Source organism: Bufo gargarizans, chromosome 8, assembly GCF_014858855.1.
Source record: "Bufo gargarizans isolate SCDJY-AF-19 chromosome 8, ASM1485885v1, whole genome shotgun sequence".
NCBI lineage: Eukaryota > Metazoa > Chordata > Amphibia > Anura > Bufonidae > Bufo > Bufo gargarizans.
The window spans coordinates 193761283-193785557 of NC_058087.1; the positions used below are offsets into that span (position 1 = coordinate 193761283).

Sequence of the window (24275 nt, forward strand, 5' to 3'; positions counted from 1 at the left end):
AGGTCTCTGGACTTATCTCTCAGATAGTTTCTCAGGGGCTGCTTTCTTCCTGGAACTCTGGAGGTTGTCTGGTTTCTGCATCCAGCTGAGGCTGGAGGTTCTCAGGCTGGGGATGTGATCAATGTCTCAGCCGAGACAAGATCCTTGCTTTCCTCCCTATACAGGGGATCTGCTACACACACACCCTACCACTAGCAGGGATGGGCTACACTGACTCTAACTTCCTTCTTCACCCATGCTGCAGGATGTGGGAACAGTCCACACCTCCACAGAGGGGGAGCTAAGCTGGAATGATCCATTTCAGCTTAGATACACTAAACTAGAACTAGTACCTGGCCATGGATTTGCTGCCACCTGCTGGTAAACCTGGAAAATTACAGAACAATGGAATTTAACATGGTTTTAGATGCACATTTGTGAAGACATAATATAACTTACATCAAATAACAGTATAAAGGCTCTTAAAAGATAGTAGCGGGGTAGAGGCGTGTAGTAACACAACTCTGGGGTATAACAATTGCGCTGGAAGCAGGGGGCTCGTTCAGTGGCTGCACCAGCGTACTGCGCTCAGCTAACGTTCACTTGAATGGGAGCTGAGCTGCAGTACAACGGTACAGCCTTTACACAGTTCGGTTTCTGGACCCCCACGATCTAATATTGATGACCTATCTGGAAGATAGTACAATGTGTCGCGGTGCACGTGTCTCAGGGCCGGCGTCCCGTGTAGAAAAGAGACCAGCACTGGCTTGTTTAGATAATCTTGCTGTAATTTATTGTCACATTCCAGTGACGCGTTTTGGCATGCAATCTGCCTTTGTCAAACTGTGAACAAACAGTGAAACAGCACCCACTTAAATAACCCGCCAAACCTCAGACTTTGCGTGAGGTAGTCATGGCAACCAAGTAAACAGAAGGAGAAGCACAAGGGGAGGGGGGGAGTTTGTTGAATAACGAAAATCTGTGGCATGGTGAGAATCACTATACTTCATAGAGGACTTCCATCTTATCGGTGTGTAGTCATTAATTCATTTCACGTCCGCTCTAAGAAAATTCTATATAAATATATATGATCATTATCAGCTTCCAAAAAGTTTTTATAAAAGGCTATTTAATGCATAGTCCCGGCGTAGTCCTCTGGGTTCCAGTGTCTGGAAACGATGAATCCAATAAGCCTCTCTTTTAAGCAGAAGTTTGTGCCTGTCGCCGCCACGTCGCGGTTCGGGGACATTATCAATGATCTGGAAGCGTAATTGAGCAACTGTGTGTCTATGGAAATGAAAATGGTGAGGAATGGGTGACATCAGGTTTCCTTTCCGTATGGTGGACTTGTGTTTTGAAAACCTGTCCTTCGTCCTCATAGAGGTCTCGCCTACATACACCAGACCACAAGGGCACTTCAGGGTATGTAGGATGAATTGGCTGTTACACGTAAATGTGCCCCGTGTGGAGGAGTGAGATGTGTGCCTTTTTTTTTTGTAATTGTCTTTTTATTAAAGTATTTTATATAATACAGTAATACACCAATGGAAGCAATCATTTGGCCAATTAAATGCATGGGTAATCAAGGAAGGAACATAAATCCAATAACAATAAAGGTAGCAGTTGAATATCGGCAAGATACATGAACCAAAATACAATAAAGTATGCCATAAATGTGATGTCCGTCACTAAAGAGTCATATAAACAGTAGATTCGTACAAAAGGGGAGGACACCACAAGACAAAAAGGGGGGAAGGAGGGAGAGGAGACTGGTACCATTGATGCTTAAGAGTGTTAGTCAAAAAACTCATCCCACAATTGCCATATTTTCTCCAATCGATCCGTCTGGTAGCCAGTATGGCTGCTAGATGTTTCATTTTTCTAACCTCAGCAATACTAGTAATAAGATCAAGCTGTACAGGTGGGACAGATCTCTTCCAAAAGCTCGCAATCAGACGTCTGGCGGCCGTCAGAATGTGCAAAGTTAGTCTTAGGAAATGCTGTTTCAGTGGAATATGAGGCATGTTCAACAGAAAAAAAAGGGGTCTAATGGAAACCTAATATTGAGAAGTTGGAAGAGAATGTCTTGCACTATAGACCAGAAAGGACGTATCAGGGAGCATTCCCAGAAAAAGTGGATATGAGATCCAAATCCCGATCCACAACCCCAACATCTGTCTGAAACATTGGAGTTAAGATGTCTCAGCAGCTGCGGGGTGTGGTACCAAAACATTAAGGCCCCTTTCACAGGGGCGAGTATTCCGCGCGGATGCGATGCTTGAGTTGAACGCATTGCACCCGCACTGAATACCGACCCATTCATTTCTATGGGGCTATTCACATGATTTTTACGCATCACTTGTGCGTTGCGTGAAAATCGCAGCATGCTCATGTTTTTCACGCAACGCAGGCCCCATAGAAGTGAATGGGGTTGTGTGAAAATCGCAAGCAAGTGCGGATGCGGTGCGATTTTCACGCACGGTTGCTAGGAGACGATCGGGATGGAGACCCAATCATTATTATTTTCCCTTATAACATGGTTATAAGGGAAAATAATAGCATTCTGAATACAAAATGCATAGTAAAATAGCGCTGGAGGGGTTAAAAAAAAATAAAAAAGAATTTAACTCACCTTAGTCCACTTGATCGCGCAGCCCGGCATCTCCTTCTGTCTCCTTTGCTGAACAGGACCTGTGGTGAGCATTAATTACAGGAACAGGACCTGTGATGACGTCACTCCGGTCATCACATGATCTTTTACCATGGTGATGGATCATGTGATGACCGGAGTGACGTCATCACAGGTCCTGTTCCTGTAATTAATGCTCACCACAGGTCCTGTTCAGCAAAGGAGACAGAAGGAGATGCCGGGCTGCGAGATCAAGTGGACTAAGGTAAGTTAATTAATTATTATTTTTTTAACCCCTCCAGCGCTATTTTACTATGCATTCTGTATTCAGAATGCTATTATTTTCCCTTATAACCATGTTATAAGGGAAAATAATAATGATCGGGCCTCCATCCCGATCATCTAAGGGAAATGTTATAAGGGAAAATAATACAATCTACAGAACACCGATCCCAAGCCCGAACTTCTGTGAAGAAGTTCGGGTTTGGGTACCAAACATGCTTGATTTTTCTCACGCGAGTGCAAAACGCATTACAATGTTTTGCACTCGCGCGGAAAAATCGCGGGTGTTCACATAACGCACCTGCACATTTTCCCGTCTGAAAGAGGCCTAACACCTTGTAGGAGTTCTCCCTGTGAGTAATGCAGGAGGAAGTCATTGCCGTCCTATTCCAGATCATTCACCAGCCGAGACAGTACGGTTCAGAATCTTTTCCCATTTAGTCATATACGCATGTCTAACAAGTGTAGGAGAAGGGGGAGAAGATAGGATAACGTAGATGTCAAACCCCTCGTAGTGTCCGAGAGCTGACACAAACGCAGTAGGTTTAGACACTTGGGAAGAACTGTATGAGCTACGGAGAAAATACTGTAATTGAGGATGATGGAAATTGGTGGAATCCGGCAACTTGAATGAAGATTTAAGACTTTCCCATGGTAATATTCGTAGGGTTCTATAGTCTACAATATCTGCAAACCTGAATAGTTTATTAATAAACCAAGGTTTTAAAACAAATGGCTCCACAGTCAATGGGAACTGTGGGTTAAATAGGAAAGAAGTCAGGGATGATTTTTCAGAGACCAAAGAAAAGCGTTGTTTGCAATTTCGCCATACGTTATATGTGAGGGCCATAGGACCTAGTAGTTTCGGGATAAGTGCTGCTGGTAGGGGTGACCATAAAAGAGAGTTGAGGTGTATAGCGGCTATCCATAATTTTTCTATTTCAACCCATCTAGAATATGCCAGAAGTGCAGACCAGGCCAGAAGTCTCCTAAGGTGCGTAGAGCAATACTTGGCAATATCAGGTACCGCTAGTCCGCCCTGCGGAGATGTGTGCCTTTAATGATGCTGGAGCAATGTACGCAACTCACACAAGGAAAGGTTCCAGATCTCGGAGTGGAGAGCGTGCTCTGTCTGGAGAACCCTCTATTACTCCCAATGTCTAATTATTGTATCCCTGATGTTGCTTGCCCTTTTATAACAAACCATCGGTGGGCTTTGAAATTCTTCTACCTGCAAATAAGACTGGGCTATTACATCCCAATCTTTATAAATGACAGACCTGATATTATTCATCCAAGGGCGGTATTTTATGATTAGAGGAATGCGCGGTTTCTTTGGGATTCTTTCTACTTGTGTCTTATCTACCTTTCCCCGTTGTTCTATCAGCACATTTTGGGGATAACCTCTGGCCAAGAACTTGTCAGTCATTTCATTTAGTCTGACCTCACAGTTTTCCGTGTCACCGTGTGACATGACTGACACTAACTTTAAAACTGTTTGATCTCAAAATAAAGAGTATGTATTCACCACCCGAATCCTATCATCCAGTCGAGACCTACATTAACCTAGTCCAGCGAGTAATGGATGGACTATTACATCAGTTCAAACAAGGTGCCTTTCACTACCGTAATAATCTAACCACTGAAGTGAGATTTGCTCTAAATCACCTGCTTGATGATCCATCTCTTATCTTTACACCAGCAGACAAGGGGGAGCCTTGTAGTACCGGATAAGATTATTATGTGTCTGAGATTCTGAATACTGATCCCGTTTTCCAGATCAAGAATATTCTGCAGACTATAGTGAGCGGTGCCAGGGAGAATGGAACAGTCGATGCCAAGCTGGGGGACTTCTTGATAAATCAGCATCCGATCACTGCTGTATTTTATACATTACCCAAGGTACATAAATCCATGACTGGTCCTCCCGGTAGACCCTCTGTGGCATCGACTGATTCAATTCTCTCTCCACCAGCCATGTTTCTAGAAAAGGTTTTGACACCACTTACCAAATCTGCTCCTTCATACCCGAGGGATACTTCCCACTTTCTTGAAGAAGTGAGATCACTGCAGATTGACACAGATTGTATTCTGGTCACATTGGATGTATGTAGCCTGTACACGTCCATCATTCATGAGAAAGGAATCCATGCGGTGGAACAACTGTTAACGCATAGTAGGTATAGTGACACTGAAAAAAACTTTTTTCTTTTCACCCCTCAGGGTGGTCCTGGAGCAGAATTATTTTTTGTTCCAGGACACATTCTATCAGCAGCGGCGTGGGACCACGATGGGTTCGCACGTGGCACCGCCGTACGCAAATTCGTACATGGCCCATTTTGAGAATATCTACATATATTCCAACAAATTATATAAACAAAATAGCATTTTTTGGCGAGGCTTTATAGATGATATCTTCAGCGTGTGGCGGTGCAGCGTGCGAACCCTCCAAGAATTTACTACCTACATCAATTCCATCTGGCCAGAACTCCAATTCACAATACACTTTGACCCACAGAAAATGTCCTTCTTAGACACACGGGTAATTAAGGGGTCGGATGGAACCGTTCACACTGACCTGTATGTCAACGAAACAGACAGGAATAGTTTACTCCCATTCCAAAGCAATCATCCAAACTCCACACAAAAAATCCCTCCCGTGTTCCCAATATCAGAGGGTAAAGCGGATAGTCAGTGCCACAGAAAACTGTGAGGTCAGACTAAATGAAAGGACTGACAAGTTCTTCTTGGCCAGAGATTATCCCAAAAATGTGCTGATAGAACAACGGGGAAAGGTAAATAAGACACAAGTATAAAAAATCCCAAAGAAACCGCGTCTTCCTCTAATCATAAAATACCGCCCTTGGATGAAAAATATCAGGTCTGTCATTTATTATTATTATTAAAGCGCCATTCATTCCATAGCGCTGTACATATGATAAGCGGTGCACATATATAATACAGACAATTGCACTAATCATAAACAAGCCGGGTTACAGACTGGTGCAGGAGGAGAGAGGGCCCTGCCCGCGAGGCTTACAATCTACATGGTAGGGGAGAAGGACACAGTAGGTGCGGGTGATTTGTAAAGATTGGGATGTAATAGCCCAGTCTTATTTGCAGGTAGAAGAATTTCCAAGCCCACCGATGGTTTGTTATAAAAGGGCAAGCAACATCAGGGATACAATAATTAGACATTAGGAGTAATAGAGGGTTCTCCAGACAGAGCACGCTCTCCACTCCGAGATCTGGAACCTTTCCTTGTGTGAGTTGCGTACATTGCTCCAGCATCATTAAAGGCACACATCTCACTCCTCCACACGGGGCACATTTACGTGTAACAGCCAATTCATCATACATATCCTGAAGTGCCCTTGTTGTCTGGTGTATGTAGGCGAGACGTCTATGAGGAGGAAGGACAGGTCTTCAAAACACAAGTCCACCATACGGAAAGGAAACCTGATGTCACCCATTCCTCACCATTTTCATTTCCATAGACACACAGTTGCTCAATTATGCTTCCAGATCATTGATAATGTCCCCGAACCGCGACGTGGCGGCGACAGGCACAAACTTCTGCTTAAATAAAGGCTTATTGGATTCATCGTCTCCAGACACTGGAACCCAGAGGACTACATCGGGACTATGCATTAAATAGCCTTTTATAAAAACTTTTTTGAAGATGATAATGATCATATATATTTATATAGAATTTTCTTACAGCGGACGTGAAATGAATTAATGACTACACACCGATAAGATGGAAGTCCTCTATGAAGTATAATGATTCTCACCATGCCACGGATTTTTGTTATTCAACAAACTCTCCCCCTCCTTCACCCCCCCCCCTCCTTGTGCTTCTCCTTCTGTTTACTTGGTTGCCATGACTACCTCACACAAGGTCTGAGGTTTGGCGGGTTATTTAAGTGGGTTCTGTTTCACTGTTTGTTCACAGTTTGACAAAGCCAGATTGCATGCCGAAACGCGTCACTGGAATGTGACAATAAATCACAGCAATATTATCTAAACAAGCCAGTGCTGGTCTCTTTTCTCCTTGTCTATCTGGAAGATAGGTCATAAATAACTAAAATCTGGAATACCCCTTTAAGCGTTACCCTGACTCTGACAAGCCATTTGTAAAGTTACAAGTTCCCTAAAAAAATACAGTTGAAAGAAACTCCTTCCCATGTTTTCTCTAGAAGTGATGACTACACAGTTTGAAGCGTACATCTAGTGCCCCCTAGAGGCTATTTTTAATTGTGTCCCGTTATGAATTTTTTCAGGATTTTCCCACACGATTTTGTGGCATATTTGCTGTAAAATCCATGTGTCGTGTAAATTTCAACATAGATATAGGTAAGGTTCTGCTGTGGATTTCACCCCATACATTACAAAGGATGATATCTGGGGTAAAAAAAAAAAACAGCAACAAATCTGCAGCAGGCATGCCCTCAATTCTGTTTCAGATCTACACGCTGCAGACTTTTTCCACACATTAATATCAGCGGACTGCGGATTTTCAAGTTTTGGCATCCTGACATGGATTTTACCACTTTCAATGTAGCACAAGAATAATTTTCTGAGAGTTTGGGGCAGATCGGCAGAGAGATGCGGGGTGGAATATATTCACGTTTGATGTGGACCCGGACTAAATGTCTGAATACACCAGCCAATAGTAAGGCCCATTTCACATACAGGTGCATCTCAATAAATTGGAATACCATCAAAAAGTTGTTAGTTTATTTCAGTAATTCAATTCAAAAAGTGAAACTCATATTCTATAGATTCATTACACATCTATGATCTATTTTAGGCCACTTTCACACTTGCGTTTGGAGCAGATCCGTCTGGTGTCTGCACAGACGGATCCGCTCCTATAATGCAAACGCTTGCATCCGTTCAGAACGAAGCCATCTGCATAACTGGTTTTTACAGATCTGATTTTTTACTTTGTGAAAACTCAGATCCGACAGTATATTCTAACACAGAGGCGTTCCCATGGTGATTATTGTGCGAATCATAGCCCCCTGTAAGAGATCAGGTGCTGCCAGGCAGGAGGGGGCAGACCCCCTCCCTCCCCTGTATTAAATGTGACCAGTGCGGCCCCCCTCCCTCTATATTCATTGGTGGCCAGTGCGGCCCCCCTCCCTCTATATTCATTGGTGGCCAGTGCGGCCCCCCTCCCTCCCTCCCCAGTATTAAATGTGACCAGTGTGGCCCCCCTCCCTCTATATTCATTGGTGGCCAGTGCGGCCCCCCTCCCTCCCTCCCCAGTATTAAATGTGACCAGTGCGGCCCCCCTCCCTCTATATTCATTGGTGGCCAGTGCGGCCCCCCTCCCTCCCTCCCCAGTATTAATTGTGACCAGTGCGGCCCCACTCCCTCTATATTCATTGGTGGCCAGTGCGGATTCCCAGTATTAAATGTGACCAGTGCGGCCTCCCCTCTTCCCCCCCCTAATTAAAATCACCCCCCCCCCATCATTGGTGGCAGCGGAGAGTTCCGATCGGAGTCCCAGTTTAATCGCTGGGGCTCCGATCGGTTACCATGGCAGCCAAGGCGCTATTGCAGTCTTGGCTGCCATGGTTACTTAGCAATAAATAGAAGCATTATACTTACCTGAAGAGCTGCGATGTCTGTGACCGGCCGGGAGCTCCTCCTACTGGTAAGTGACAGGTCTGTGCTATAGACAATGCACCGCAAGCGGAGCCCCGAACGCAAGTGTGAAAGTAGCCTTAATTGTTTATTTCTTTAAATGTTGATGATTATGGCTTACAGCTAATGAAAACCCAAAAGTCAGCATCACAGAAAATTGGAATATTATATAAGACCAAGTAAAAAAATATTTTTAATACAGAAATGTTGGCCTACTGAAATGTATGTACAGTATATGCACTCAGTACTTGGTTTGAGCTCCTTTTGTATGAATTACTACTAGTTTTGAGCGAGCATGCTCGGCTGAACACTAGTACGGCTCAAGCATCGCGGTGTTCAGCCGAATACCGAGTGTGCTCAAGCGCCATGCTCGAGTCTCCTGCTACACAGCCAATAAACGTGCAGGTAAGTACTGCCATCACTGTTATGCCGTATCCATGTTGGTTACTGGCATGACAGTGATTGGCTGGCCGGAACGCGTCAGCTGGTGCTATAAAGCACCCCATGACACGTGGTTCGGCTCAGTCTTACTCAGGGAGAGCTGTGCTGTAGAAGGGACAGAGAGTGTAGGGAATTGAATTTTAGTTTTTTGGTTAGGCAGGGTTGGTGTTGGAGACCCAAAAGTCATTTTAAGGACTATTGTTGCATCTGGCAGCAATACAGGTGAAACTCGAAAAATTAGAATATTGTGCAAAAGTTCATTTAGTTCAGTAATGCAAATTAAAAGGAATTGCATTAATGCAGCTTAAAATTTGAATATTGTGAAAAGGTTCAATATTCTCGGCTCAAAGTGTCACCCTCTAGTCAGCTAATTAATCCGTACCCCCTGAGCCAAGGGGACCTGAGATTGTGACTTTGGGGTTTTCATAAGATGTAAGCTATAATCATCCAATCTATAACAAATACAGGCTTGAAATATCTCACTTTTCAAGTTGCATTACTGAAATAAATAAACTTTGCACGATATTATAATTTTTCGAGTTTCATCTGTATATATTTTTAGCGCAACCTGCACTAAATAGCGTGCTGATGTTTGGCCGCTGCGGACAGTGACATTACCTGCGCTACATCTCCTGTATAACTTTTGCGCATCCTAAAAATATCTGTGACATCCAGTAGACTTTGTCCGTAGACGCTGCGGACAGTGACATTACCTGCGCTACATCTCATGTATAACCTTTGCGCATTCTAAAAATATTTCTTCCATGTTTGGATTATGGATTAACTTTTATTGAAGGGGTTTTCTGGGAGTAGAATACCGATGGGGTCTACCCACAGGATAGGTCATCAATATCTGAATGGTGGGAGACTCCATTGCTCCAGCGAGTTCTGCGGCCTCTTCCTAGACTTGGGACACATGGCCTATGTGCAGCTCAGTCCTATTCAAGTGAATGGAAGTGAGCTGCAATACCAAGCACGGCCACTATAGAATGCACAGCGCTCTGCTTGGTTTACAGCGGGCGCCATGTCCTCCTCAAACAGCTGATCGGTAGTGATGCTGGGGCCGGACCCCTAACGATCAGATATTGATTGACAGCTTATCAATATTCTACCCCTGGAAAACGCCTTCAACTCTTTTAGGGAAACAGATAAAAACAGCAATTTCATTTACTGTGCGGCATAAATAACATGATCTTCATTCTACGGGTCAGTAGGCTTACGGCAATACCAAATATGTATGGATTTTTCAATGTTTTACAAATTTTGCTGAATATGGGCAATACATACACATTATTCACTAACTTTTATTTATTTTAGGGAAGATTTAAAAAATATATATTTTTTTGCATCATTTAACATGTAGTTTTTATAAGTCGTTATCTATATTACACTGGTCGTTACCCTGGCGGTTATACCATATACATGTAATTTTAGCTAAATCAAAACAGTTTTTTATAGAATTTAACTTTCATTCTTAAGGGGCTTCATAACTTCTATAATGCTTTAGTGTACTCAGAGGGCATCTAACTATGCTTTGTTGGGCCCTTAACTGCCGTGGAAACCCATCGGCATCCGGGGATAAAGTTGCTGGACACTAAAGGGGGGCTCTCCCTCTGACTAACCATCTAGATGACTGTGGCACGTAAGGAGTTAAATGGGATAAGCTGAAGTAAGATGGGTCTAGATTTTAGAGCGGTGATATATAGAGGAGTCGGCTGCATATTACAGCTGGCGCTCACTCTACGCCCATTTACGAGAAGGTGAAATGGATTTACAGTTGTGGGCAAGGACTAAAATAAATCTCTTCATAATACTCTGCCCACTAAGTACATATCTTAAAGGGGTTTTATATTAATAACTTGTCCTCAGGATAGGTCATTAATATCTGATCGGCGGGGTTCTGACACCCGGCCCCCCCACGCTCCATGTGAGCGCTGCTTCCTCTTCATCTCCTGCGGAGCGGTGGAGTAGTGTCATTACAAGTACTCATCTTCTGCACTTCTAAGACCACAGGCAGTGTAATGGAGCGCCGCCTCCTCTTCAAACAGCTCATGGGGGGGTGCCGGACCTCCGCCGATCAGATATTGAAGACCTATCCTGAGGACAGACCATCGATATATATACCGCCTGCACAACCCCTTTAAGTTAGGGAACAATATGTCTATTTACAAATGTCAGTGAGACCAAAGAAGCCTTATTGTTACATGTGCTTTTATACTTTAAAACATAACTTTTATCGTTTCTATATGTTTGAAGGGGTCAGGATGGGCTTTTAAATCCTCTCATTCCGACATCATAATCCTTTGCAGCGTATCGTTGGCTTCAGTGTTGCTATGCTTCCTAATGGGGTTAGTTACGGGAGCGCTGATTGTAGCGCTCCCGTCCTTCTCTCCCCTCCTCGCTGCTGATTGTAGCGCTCCCGTCCTTCTCTCCCCTCCTCGCTGCTGATTGTAGCGCTCCCGTCCTTCTCTCCCCTCCTCGCTGCTGATTGTAGCGCTCCCGTCCTTCTCTCCCCTCCTCGCTGCTGATTGTAGCGCTCCCGTCCTTCTCTCCCCTCCTCGCTGCTGATTGTAGCGCTCCCGTCCTTCTCTCCCCTCCTCGCTTCTGATTGTAGCGCTCCCGTCCTTCTCTCCCCTCCTCGCTGCTGATGTGTCGCCTTCTCCTTCGCTGCTTTCCTCCCACTGGTATTCCGCGCATGATCTCGGACTTACACTTATTTCATTAACTTGTTGTGCTATGCGCATGTCTTTAGACTTTGATTTTCTTCCCCTAGATTCACTATATAGTATCCTGTTCCTTGTCTCAGGACTTTTCAATGGCATAAGTTGCGCAGGTCTCTGAACTCAGACTTTTCTGTATAGATGTACCGGCTATTCAAAGTCTATCTGGAATACTAATGCCTGTAGGTTTTTTCATAAAAATTACAAAGGGTAGCACCATGGATTTAAGTTTTTATTATAGTTTCTTGCTCCCACAATATTTACTTCTTTTGAGTTATGCGGGCTGTATATAAATTTATAAAAAGGGGAGAAAATAAATATATAATATACCTAAACTAATAATAAATGACTATTATTTAGTTATTACGCATGATTGGAATTTTCATTATTATATTTTTATATACTATTATATTAACTTATTTATTTCTAATAAACTAGTGGTCTCCCTATCTATTTTTTGCTTTTCCTAACCATTCTTTATATAGTTAGTTATTTTCAATCATGATTGGCAATTTCCTAATATTGTATATACTATTACTTCTCTCATTTATTTTTTACTTAATGTATATTCTTAAATGAGAAGACTGAGAAAAGCTCATTCCTGATCTATAAGAAGGTCCCCGACCCTTTGTATATTTTTATTCTTACTCAGTCCTTAAAAGTCATGTAGGACTCATAATAATCATTTATTTATCCAGAATATCAAATGCAGAATAAACCGTCTTTGTTCAGAGATTATTTTCCAACCCTAAGTGAGAGGACGGAGGAAAGCTCTTATTCTGTCCTTAGGAGTCATGTAGGACCAATTGTAATCAATCATCTATCCAAAGTGTCAAATACGGGGCAAACCGCCTCTGTTCAGAGAAAAGACACAGACGTGAATCCCTCATTTTAGGTGCAGCTTGTACTCATTACTGCATTCCCTATTTAGTTTGTTCTCACACTTCTGTCCATGCATTATATTCTCTGCCTGGATTTGGAAGAGTTGGTGTGGGGACCTTTGCTGTGTTCCTGCTCATCCATGTTCTATAAGATAAGTTGGTTGTTCCCTTGTGCTTGTTGTTTCTAGGCCTCAGGGAGACGCTGGTTCATTCACCTTGGAAGGAACCAGTTGTCTCATTCCCTATCACTACCTTAGGGCATTTCAGGGCTCCTAGGGTTTAGGTTACGGTGTATGTATTTTCCCACCTTCCGGGTTTATACATACTGACAGGAGTCAGGGCCAGGTTTAAGGGTTTTCTAGGAGGTGACCGTTCCCCTCTCCCTAGCCTTGAGGCCTAGTACTTTGTTTTTCCACTTCTCTTGCTATTCTGGTGTCCCTCCCCACTATTCGTGACACCTACTTAGCTCCCTAATGCTAAGACCTTGGCCTCCCTATTTGTAGATCATGTGATACGTTTACACAGGATTCCAGAGAATGTCCTATCGGATAAAGGCGTTTGTTAGAAGTTTAATATCTCTTTGTCTTTTTCTTCAACCTTTCATCCTGAAACCAATGGTCAAACTGAACGTTTAAATCAGTCTCTGGAACAATATTTGAGGTGTTATGTTTCTGACAACCAACATCGGTGGGTGGAATACTTGTCCGTACGCGGAATTCGCCGTTAACAATCAGGTGAATTCATCTTCTGGTATGTCTCCTTTTATTTTTTTTGTAATCTTGGTTTTCACCCGCGATTTAGTTCTGTTTCGCTGTCATCCTCGCAGACTCCGGAAGCGGATGTGGTAGTTAAAGAACTGTGCACAGTCTGGGCCCAGGTTAATTTGAACTTGAAAAAAGCTCAGGAGATTCAAAAAGTTAATGCTAAAAGAAGGCGCTCTCTAAGAGTAGATTTTGGGTTGGGAGATAAAGTATGGTATCTACCAGGAATTTGTCTCTGAAGGTACCTTCAAGTAAATTTGCACCGCGGTTTATTGGTCCTTATGAAATCGTTGAAATCATTAACCCTGTGTCTTTTAGGTTACGGTTACCTGACTCCTTTCATATCCATAATGATTTCCACAAATCTTTACTTAAAAAGTATGTGTCACCATTATCCCCTACATGGGAATCTCAGCTGCTAGTGGAGGTTGCCGGCCAATTAGAATTTTAAATCTTGGGTACCTGCTACTAAGATGGATGCTATGAGGTTGGTGAGAAAGTTCCATCTAGCTCACCCGGAGAAACCTACTCCAGTGATTATGGGTCCGGTGGCCTCTCGTGGAAGGGGGGGTACTGTAACAGGGAGTCGGCGACACACTCCCCCTTCGCAGCGTCCTCGTCTCCACAGTTACTAGGGGGCGGGGAGGATCCGGCTGCGGCCGGCGTCCTCCATCCCCATCCCCTAGACAACGAGCTGCAGGGGAGCTGAGCGCCGATAATGCCCAGCTGTATTGGATTGTGTAACGTGAGTCACGTGACGCTGGTTACTTCATGTGACTCACCACTTAGGGCTATTTAAACAGGCAGCTTGCTGGCCACAGGTTGCCTATGATTGGTTTTTGTTACCCTTACCTGTGTATTTGGATATTGACTATTGTGTGTTTTGACCTCGGCTAGTTTTGACCTTGTGACCTTGGATTAGACGTGACCTCTTGGCTTCTGACTTTGGATTGTATTGACCTTGTTTTTTCCTTCTCCCTGTGTACCTTCGTGACCTCCTGGCCTTGACCTTTTGCTTCCTTGACTCTGTTACGGTTTTCTCCTTCCTCTTTAGGCCCATGCACGTATCTAAGCTAGGGACCGCCGCCAAGTTGTACGCCGTCAGTTAGAACGGGCCGTGCAAGTAGGTAGGGACAGGGGTGCGGGTGGAAATCAGGGCTGCACTCTTCCCTTCCTACGTAATAGCAGAGCTACAGGATCAGGAGGCCCTGATCAGCTCTGCCTGTCTACAATGCCCCCAACAGCAGGCTGGTTTCCCCTGTAACTGGGGCTCCTTTGGATGCCCAAATTAGAGTGGAAATAGTACAAAAAAAGTCTGTGTCACCAAAGGTCTATTAGTGACCTCTTGGTGACAAATTATGTGGAAAAAAATAATAAACAAATAATAAAAAAAAACATTTTGAAAACAGAAAAATATAATAAAACACAAATAAAAGAAAAAAGAAATAAAATATGATGTGGCAAAAAAATTTAAAATGATAAAAAATAAATAAATACAAATAAAAGAAAAGGAAAAATTGCAAAATAAAAGAGTGTTCACTGTCCCCTAACAGTCTTTTTATGATCCCTTGGGGGACACATTATGTGGCAAAAATATATTTAATAAAGTAATAGAAAAAAAATATAATAAAATACAAATAAAAATAAAATTAAAAATAATGCTAAATAGTAGTATGTTCATTGTCCCCCAACAGTCTCTCTACGACCTCTTGGAGGACATATTATGTGGCAAAAATTTTAAATAATAAGTAATAAACCAATTATAAAAAAAAAATAATACAATAAAATATTAATAAATCACAAATAAAAGGAAAAAAATTAACAAAAAGTGTCAGTGTCCCCCAAAGGTCTTTGTATGACCTCTTGGGGGATATTATTTGTAGCAGAATGATATTAAAAATTAAGTTACAAAAAGATTTAATTTTTTTTTTATAAAATACATTTAAAAAAAAAAAAAAAACACCTTGGTGGCCATGAGGTGGATCCAGGGAAGTCCGCCCACATTAGAAGAGTTTGAACGGAAGGTGCACGACATGTTGATATTGGAAAAAGGGGTGTATGTGAAGAGAGGGTGTTATCAGAAATTTGATAAATTGTGGAGTGAATGGCTATCTCATACTCATGTGGTTATATAGACCTTGGATGGCTCATGACCAGTTAGTAGGGTGGGGAGGGGTTAGGGAAGGGTGGGGGGGGGGGGTTGGGAACTGGGTGGGGTCTTGGGGCTAGTTAGGACAGGTACAAATTTTTGTCTCATTACCGGATTCTACAAGTGTACATGCTGTATACAGATGCCTGGTATAAACATATGTTGGTATTTATATGGAAACTGTTGTATATCGATTCCACATGGTGGATATGATGAGGAAAGACTGTATTGTTTTTATGATGTCCTACGGCTATTGTTTCAATAAAAACGATTTGATTAAAAAAAAAAACACCCACACCAACCAAAACCGTCGCCATTATCGCCCCATTCACGTAAAACTACACATATTATAGAACAAAATGACCGACACAAAATACGGAACTAATTACAATAATTTATTTTGGTGTTAGTTTGCATATTTAAAAAATAAGGAGCTAAAGTTAGAAAAAAATTTTTTTTTAAATGTTTTGTACAGTTTCCCCCAAATAAAACTAAAAAATAAATTATAAGGCCCTATGTGTCAAGTGAACAATTGTTGCAAAAATTTTTTGGGTAGCCCCAACACATAAAAAAGTTACAACCGTTCGAACCACCATGTGCGCTAAATCACAAAAAAAATGTCTATTCAGGCACGGTTATTAAAGTGTTAACCAATAAGCGCTTTCAGCCACTGGTAAGGGAAAGTGCTTACTGGTTATTACATGGCGCCTGTAACTGGGGGGGCAGGAGGCGGTAATAACCAGGGAGCGCCGTCCTCTGCAGTGAAGGAAAGCACTGATTTATGAATAGGAGGCAGGAAGGAAATGTCACCACTTTTCCTGTAAAAATGACTTTTAAAAAGTTCCTGCAGCGTGGCCCCTGAGCCAGAAGATGCATACTTACCCGCTTCCTGCCCCCTCTGCCTCCATATTCTGGTTCCTGCACTTTTACACCTGGCAGTGCATGGCCATGGTCACATACATCGCTCCAGCCAATGACTGGCTTCAGCAGTGACACGCTGCTTGTGGCCACATCACTGCTGAAGCCAGTGATTGGCTGGAGATGCACATGTGACCATGGCCGTGCACTGCCAGGTGAGAACAGCGCTGGGGGCAGGTAAGTATAACTCTTCGGTTTCAGGGGCCATGCTGCAAGGCTCGTTCCTGATAACTGGCGGTATAATCGTGCCGATCATCTCTCTGTGTAATCAGGGATGTGCTACTGATAATCAATGTAACTCAATGAAGGAGGAATGACTGTCATAGCGATCATTCCTCCCCAGTCACTTTACATTGGCCTGTGTATTAGGCTGATGCAAATGAGCGCCAATCAACATTTTTTGTATTTGCAGCCCCTTGTGACAGTGCGGCCCTCAGATCAAAAAAGGTTGTGCACCCCCGGTCTAAAGTAAATCAACCGAGGCGAGGTGTAAATGTAGACAAGAGGGTCTAAGACAAGAATCAGCAACCTCCGGCACTGCAGGTGTGGTGAAACTACATCTCCCATCATGCACACTTGCTTGGCTGTTCTCTTAACTCCCACAGAAGAGAAAGGAGCATGCTGGAAGTTGTAGTTCTACAGCAGTTAGAGTGCCGAAGGTTGCTGATCCTGGTCTAAGATGTTTAGAAAGATATGAGAGAGTTTACAGAGTAGCCACTGAATTCCACCAAAGACAGGAGTCCAGGGAAATCTGTGACTGCGCTACAACTACTCCACCAGGATCCGCACCAGATCCCGTCAGTGATCACTCATCATTGTCTTCCTCAGTATGAATCAGCAGTAAACACAATCTCTGAGCTGCAGGGGTTAATTCTTCTACAGGAGCTCTCCGCCCTCTTAGGGGAAGAGACTTTTCCACTTTCGGTTCCTGCTCCTCCGTACCACAATGGCGTCTGCTGATCTGAGGGCCGCGGCCGAGCTGGACTGCTCCATCTGCCTGAGCCTCTATACAGACCCCGTATCCCTGAGATGTGGACACAACTTCTGCCGCTTCTGTATCGTGACAGTGCTGGATGCACAGGAGGCAGCTGGAGTGTATTCCTGTCCTGACTGCAGAGCAGAATATCCGGAGCGTCCGGCCCTGGAGAAGAAAAGGAAGCTGGGGAACATAGTGGAGCGTTTCTTATCTGCTCGGCCTGATATGGAGGAGATCGGGATCTTCTGTACTTACTGTACTAAGTCTCCTGTAACGGCTGTGAAGACATGTCTGCAGTGTGAGGCCTCGTTCTGTGGAGAACACTTGAGTAGACACAGTAAGTCATCAGAACATACTTTGGTTGAACCCACTGCTACCCTGAAGGAAAGAAAATGCTCCACACACAAGGAGGTGCTGAAATACTATTGTTCTATAGACGCCGCCTGTATCTGTGTGTCCTGCTGGGTGGCCGGAGACCACAAGGGACATGCCGTGGAGCTGCTGGACGTGGCCTTTGAGAAGGAGAAAGAGAAGCTGAGGAAATATCTAGAGCAACGAAACCCACAAAAAGCAAAAATTCAGACAAGACTTCAGAATCTGCAGGATCGTCAGAGGAATATCCAGGAGAAGGCCTCTGATCAGAGGAAGAACGTCAGGAAGTTATTTATGGACATTAAGGAGCAACTGGAAATGGCAGAAAAGAAAGCGCTGAGCGAGATCTCCAGGCAGGAGGAGAAGATTGTGTCCCAGATATCTGATCTGATCAAGAAGCTGGAAATAGAGGAGGACGAGCTGTCCAGGAAGATGCGTCACGTGGAGGAGATGTGTCATGTCACCGACCCAATAAGACTCCTACAAGAAAGTGACATTACAGTACGTGGTCGTGGAGATGATGAGGACACAGGGGGAGATGGTGGAGAGGGCAGGTCTGAGGATGGTCTGGATGAGGTTCTGATGTCACTGACCTTACACCGATCTATGAGGGATATTGTCACCAATGTCACATCAGAGCTCGGGCTCCATGTTCCAGACATATTGCTGGATGAGGACACTGCTAATATATATGTGAAGATATCAGAAGATCTGAAAACAGCAACAGCATCTAAAGATAAACAGAACAGACCAGAATCACCAGGAAGGTTCCTGGATTGTGCCGAGGTGTTGAGCAGATGTGGCCTCTCCTCAAGAAGACATTACTGGGAGGTAGAGTGGAACCAGAAAGGGAAATGTGACATCGGACTGTCCTATCCCAGTATAGAAAGGAAAGGACAGGAGTCTAGTATTAGATGTAATGATAAATCTTGGTGTCTGGCTATGTCTGGTGCAGGATGTACAGCGTGTCACCGCTCAGTCACATCCCCCCTCAGTGTAGATACAACATGTCCTAGACTTGGGGTCTTCTTAGACTATGAGGCCGGGCGTCTGTCCTTCTATCAGCTGTGTGACCCCATCAGACACTTACACACCTTCACCGCCTCCTTCTCTCAACCCCTACATGTTCTCTTCTATGTGCGGGATGGAGCCTCTGTTAGAATAATAAGCTGAGGCCGATGCGTCCACGTCCCGTTATAATCTCCGCCTATAAGTCACTATATAGCGCTGTATGGGCGGAGCCTCCGATCACACAATGTATATGGCGGCTCTATGGGGGGGTTACTGTACGATTATTTTATATTCCTTGGAGATCAGATCCAGAATCGATGCTTGAGACAAATGAAAAGTTACGTCGTCTGCACACGAGTTCGGGTGAACGCACATCAGATCCGCAGCGTATCCGCACCAATACCTGCAATGTGTGATTACGGTTTTTGATGCGGATAAGATGCGTTTTTCCACTGAAAAGGGTGAAATCCGCAGCTAAAACCACAAACATAACTGACAGGCCGCAGATCTGGGAATCGCACGGAAATAATCGGCGAAGTGTACGTGATCGGGGTAATCTCATACACTTTGCTGTAATTCCTTACGGTTTTTCCACATGGGAATTCGCATGGAAAGACTGAGCGTATTCCGCACCGTGTGCAGATGGCCTTCGGGTACAAGCGCACGGTGCGTATTACCTGCTGGTTTTCCAGAGTGAAATAATACCGCCTAAGCAGATGGGATTCTCAGTATCTCATCTACACGGAGCGGAAGTTTCCTGCGTCAGGAGTGACCTGCGGAGCGGATCCGGAGATTTGCGGCCGGTGGATTGTCCGTGCGGATTTCTCCCTTTACAATGCAGAGGGGGAGATCTGGGGAGATCCGTGTCAGGATCTGCAGGTAACAGGTGTGGATCCTGTAGCGGAGATACACCGCCGAGTGCACGTACCTCATGGGGGCATCATTAACCCTTCCCCGTCCTCCACTGATGTCGCTGTAGGGGCTTCTTTATGTTTCTGGGACACATTTGGGGAACATATAATTATTAATCAGCTTTTCCTATTTCTGTAGAGATGTGACAATGTGACGCTTCTTTCCGCACTATACGCGGCATTTGTTGTGTTTTCCCTTTTTATGGAATAAATGTCTGACTACTTCTGTCCATCAGAGTTGTCGGTCCTATCATCTGGGTGTCAGTGGTCTCCTCCGCCATCATGTCTGTTATAACCGCAGGTAATGAGTTCTGCAATACACTGGATCTGTACAGCGCCACCTGCTGTTCTCTTCCTTATCTTTGGCCGGTCGCGCTGAGCTGGTCGCACGCGCTCAGTGTAAGGCGACGTCTACACGACGAGGTGTCTTGGTCCCAACTCTATACATTGTTAGTGTGAGAACATACCGCGCGCTCCGTATTGTGCCGCCTATAGAGCTCCCATTGTTGTGCTCTCCGCCTGGACTCAGCACTTTTCTAACTATCCCCTGTAATGGTCGCCTTCCCTGCGGCGCAGCATGTCGGACGGCGCCCGCGCTACGTTACTGTCGGCCGCACTTCGCCATGTCTAGTGATTAATACTGTACTGTTTTCATGCACATTCTGTTCTGTTGTTAGCAGCATTATATGGCGGTGTATGTGGCTCGGGGTGCGGCTTTCTAATACTTCCCTCTCTGTGTCGCTGAAATATTGTAGAGCAGCCGCGCAGCGACCGCCTCACGTCCTGGAGGCACGAGCTTCCTGGTGCCTCTCAGTGTAACTGACACTTTTCATCCCTGAAGGGTTTTATTTTCTGCTTCTCATTTTCATTTTTCGTTTTTCTGTTTGTCGTCCTGCGGAAAAGTGTTAGGAATACGCTATACCTGCCGTTACTTACTGTATGTAGCAGAGCTGTATGTCTGTGCAGTTGAGCAGTGTATGTAACAGAGCTGGATGTTTGTAGTTGAGCAGTGTATGCAGCAGAGCTGGATGTCTGTGTAGACAAGCAGTGTATGCAGCAGAGCTGTATGGCTGTGTATGGAGCAGAGCTGTATGTCTGTGTAGCTGAGCAGTGTATGCAGCAGAGCTAGATGTCAGTGTAGACAAGCAGTGTATGCAGCAGAGCTGTATGTCTGTGTATGTAGCAGAGCTGGATGTCTGTAGTTGAGCAGTGTATGCTGCAGAGCTGTATGTCTGTGTAGCAGAGCAGTGTATGCAGCAGGGTTGTATGTCTGTGTAGTTGAGCAGTGTATGCAGCAGAGCTATTTGTAGATGAGAAGTGTATGCAACAGAGCTGTATGTCTGTGTAGTTGAGCAGTGTATGCAGCAGAGCTGTATGTCTGTGTAGTTGAGCAGTGTATGCAGCAGAGCTGTATGTCTGTGTGGTTGAGCAGTGTCTGTAGCAGTGCTGTATGTCTGTGTAGTTGAGCAGTATATGGAGCAGAGCTGTATGTCTGTGTAGTTGTGCAATGTATGTAGCAGAGCTGTATGTCTGTGTAGTTGAGCAGTGTATTGAGAAGAGCTGTATGTCTGTGTATTTGAGCAGTGTATGGAGCAGAGCTGTAGGTCTGTGTAGTTTAGCAATGTATGCAGCAGAGCTGTATGTCTGCATCGTTGAGCAGTTTTTGCAGCAGAGCTGTATGTCTGTGTAGATGAGCAGTATTTACAGTGTAGCTGAGCAGTGTATGCAGCAGAGCTGGATGTCTGTGTATTTGAACAGTTTTTGCAGCATAGCTGTATGCCTGTGTAGTTGAGCAGTGTATGGAGCAGAGCTGTATGTCTGTGTAGTTGGGCAGTGTATGCAGCAGAGCTAAATGTCTGTAGTTGAGCAGTGTATGCAGCAGAGCTAAATGTCTGTAGTTGAGCAGTGTATGCAGCAGAGCTGTATGTCTGTGTAGTTGAGCAGTTTTTGCAGCAGAGCTGCCTTCGCAAAGCAGTTGTACCTAGGTGGGTGTTGGACTTCCCACGACTCAGTTTCTTTTGGCACAGGTTGCAAATGGCATCGCTGTTGTCAGAGGCAGACCCACACAAAAAATGCCACACTGCTGAGCTTTGCAATGACGGCATTCTGGTGGTGGCAACAGCAAGCGTTGATTGGCGTGCTGTCTGGCTGACCCCGGGTGCCGATACATGCTGTCTGACTGTGCCACTAGCTCCTTGTGACGACCTCCCCCTGCTTCCAACTCGTCTCCTCCTTCTCTCTGTCTCCCCTTCTGAACTTTCCCCCCTTCTTCTCTTCGAGCAGGCACCCACGTGGCATCCACGGACACATCGTCATCATCAACCACTTCACTTGTTTCTGACACCTCAGCAAAGGAAGCAGCAGCGGGTACAACATCATCATCATCACACCGTACGTCCATGTGTGTAATGCTGCCTGACTGAGACATATCCCTGTTATCTACATCCTCTGGCAATAATGGTTGTGCATCACTAATTTCATCCAACTGATGTGTAAATAACTCCTCTGAGGGATCAAGTGAAGCGGCTGTGGTGGTAGTGGTGGTGGCGGCGGCGGCGGGCGGGAGAGTGGTGACTTGAGAGCAGGTGACCAAAGCTGAGCTGGAGGAGGATGGTGCGTCAAGGTTCTTAGCGGAAGCTGTTGAAGATTGGGTGTCCTGTGTAAGCCAGTCAACTATTTTCTCCGAATTTTTTGGGTTCAGGGTACGTGGCCTCTGAACACTGGGCATTATTCCAGGGCCAGTGGAAATCACAGCACCGCGACCACGACGGCTCCTGCGGAGTGGCCTGCCTCTGCCTGACAGTTTTTTTTTTATTTTTATGTGAAGTGGTACTATGCGTGCAAGGTACTGTGCCACCCTATATAAGTGGTGGGCAGTGGGCACAGTACAGTCTGTGTGGCCCTGACACACACGGGCTTGCAAATTTGATTATATCACAGAAAAAATTTAAATAGATTTTTTTTATCTGCAAGGTATTTGAGTGAATGACACCCTGTAACGGTATGAGTGGAGGCCTAGCCACTAGCAGTATACAGTATGTGTGGCCCTGACACATACGGGCTTGCAAATGTGATAATATCACAGAAAATTTTTAAATAGATTTTTTTTTTATCTGCAAGGTATTTGAGTGAATGACACCCTGTAACGGTATGAGTGCAGGCCTAGCCACTAGCCAGTATACAGTATGTGTGGGCCTGACACACACGGGCTTGCAAATGTGATTATGTCACAGAAAAATATTAAATAGAATTTTTTTTTATCTGCGAGGTATTTTCTGTCACACCCTGTATGAATGGTGCACACAGTGCTGTCTGTGACTGAGCCTGCAGCCTCTCACACACGGGCAGCCAGGCAACTGCAATATATATATAAAAAAAAAAAAAAGCAGACTGATGTACCAGCCCTGAAAAGGGCTTTTTGGGGTGCTGTCTGGACGCTGTCCTTACAGCAGATGAGTCTGTGGACACAGAACACTGCCCTAGCTAACGCTTTCCCTATTGAATCAGCAGCAGCAGCACTGTCCCTCCTCTAACTGTGAATGCAGATTCCAAATGAATCTAAAATGGATGCTGCCCAGGAGGTGGGAGGGTCTGGGAGGGAGGGTCTGCTGCTGATTGGCTGGAATGTGTCTGCTGACTGTGAGGCACAGGGTCAAAGTTTACTCAATGATGATGTATAGGGGGCGGACCGAACATCGCACATGTTCGCCCGCCGCGGCGAACGCAAACAAGCTATGTTCGCCGGGAACTATTCGCCGGCGAATAGTTCGGGACATTACTACTGAGTATTGCCGTGATATCTAGAAATAGAATCATCCAATTCTATTTTCTCACTTGGTTCTGAATTAGATGAGTCCCTTTCTTCTTCTTTTCTGGTAGAGATAGAGGGTAAATCCACACACCTTTTTCCTTACACTGGACTAGGCCTCTCTTTGTCTTTCTGAGCAGGGATGGAAGGATAATGACTTATTTCCTCACTAAGTGCTGGAGATTTCCTTCCATTCTCCTTGGAGTATGTAGGAAAGTAGGAGTCTGCCTCTTCACTTAGTACAGATTTGAACCTATGACTACTCTGATTCATATCATCCTCGTATACTCTGAGTCTTGCTTCTATGATCTTAACTTCTTTTTGCCTTTCCAGACTTTTCAATTAGGCTTCCATTTGATGGTGTTGTACATCCTTTTCAGCTTGCTTTTCAGCCATCAGTTCATGCTGCGCCTCGATGGCAGCTTCCATCTCAATTCCTGCTCTCTTCACAGCAAGTTGTTCAGCTAATTCCTTTCTTTTGGCTGAAATACTTGAGGACTCTGATACGTGGGTGGCACTTCTGCTAGCAAAGGAAGTTACACTTGAGATTGTGGTTCCACCTAAGGAACTAGCATAGTCTCTCATAAAAAGCTCATTCATTCGACTTCTTGGTTTAACTTCATCATAGTTAGCTGCAGATGATAGTTCTCTCATGAGCTTTACTAAATCTTTAGTGACTGCAGTACATGTGTCCATGTTCCTTACAATGTCCTGGGAAGGTATCGTAAATGACCGCAGGTTGACATATGCTGCCATAAGCTCTGATTCTGATTCTTCTACCG

The 24275-nt window shown here is 44.5% G+C and overlaps 1 protein-coding gene across 1 annotated transcript in view; it reads left to right on the forward strand.

The window, feature by feature from the left end:
- LOC122945542 overlaps positions 1-20735 on the forward strand; it is a 37635-nt gene extending 16900 nt beyond the window's left edge. Inside the window, exons 2-3 of the mRNA XM_044304606.1 lie at positions 13414-13557; positions 17317-20735. Coding sequence (XP_044160541.1) covers positions 13414-13557; positions 17317-18936 — 1764 coding nt within the window. The 3' untranslated portion in view covers positions 18937-20735. The remainder of the gene's footprint in view (positions 1-13413; positions 13558-17316) is intronic.
- Positions 20736-24275: the final 3540 nt, after the last annotated feature.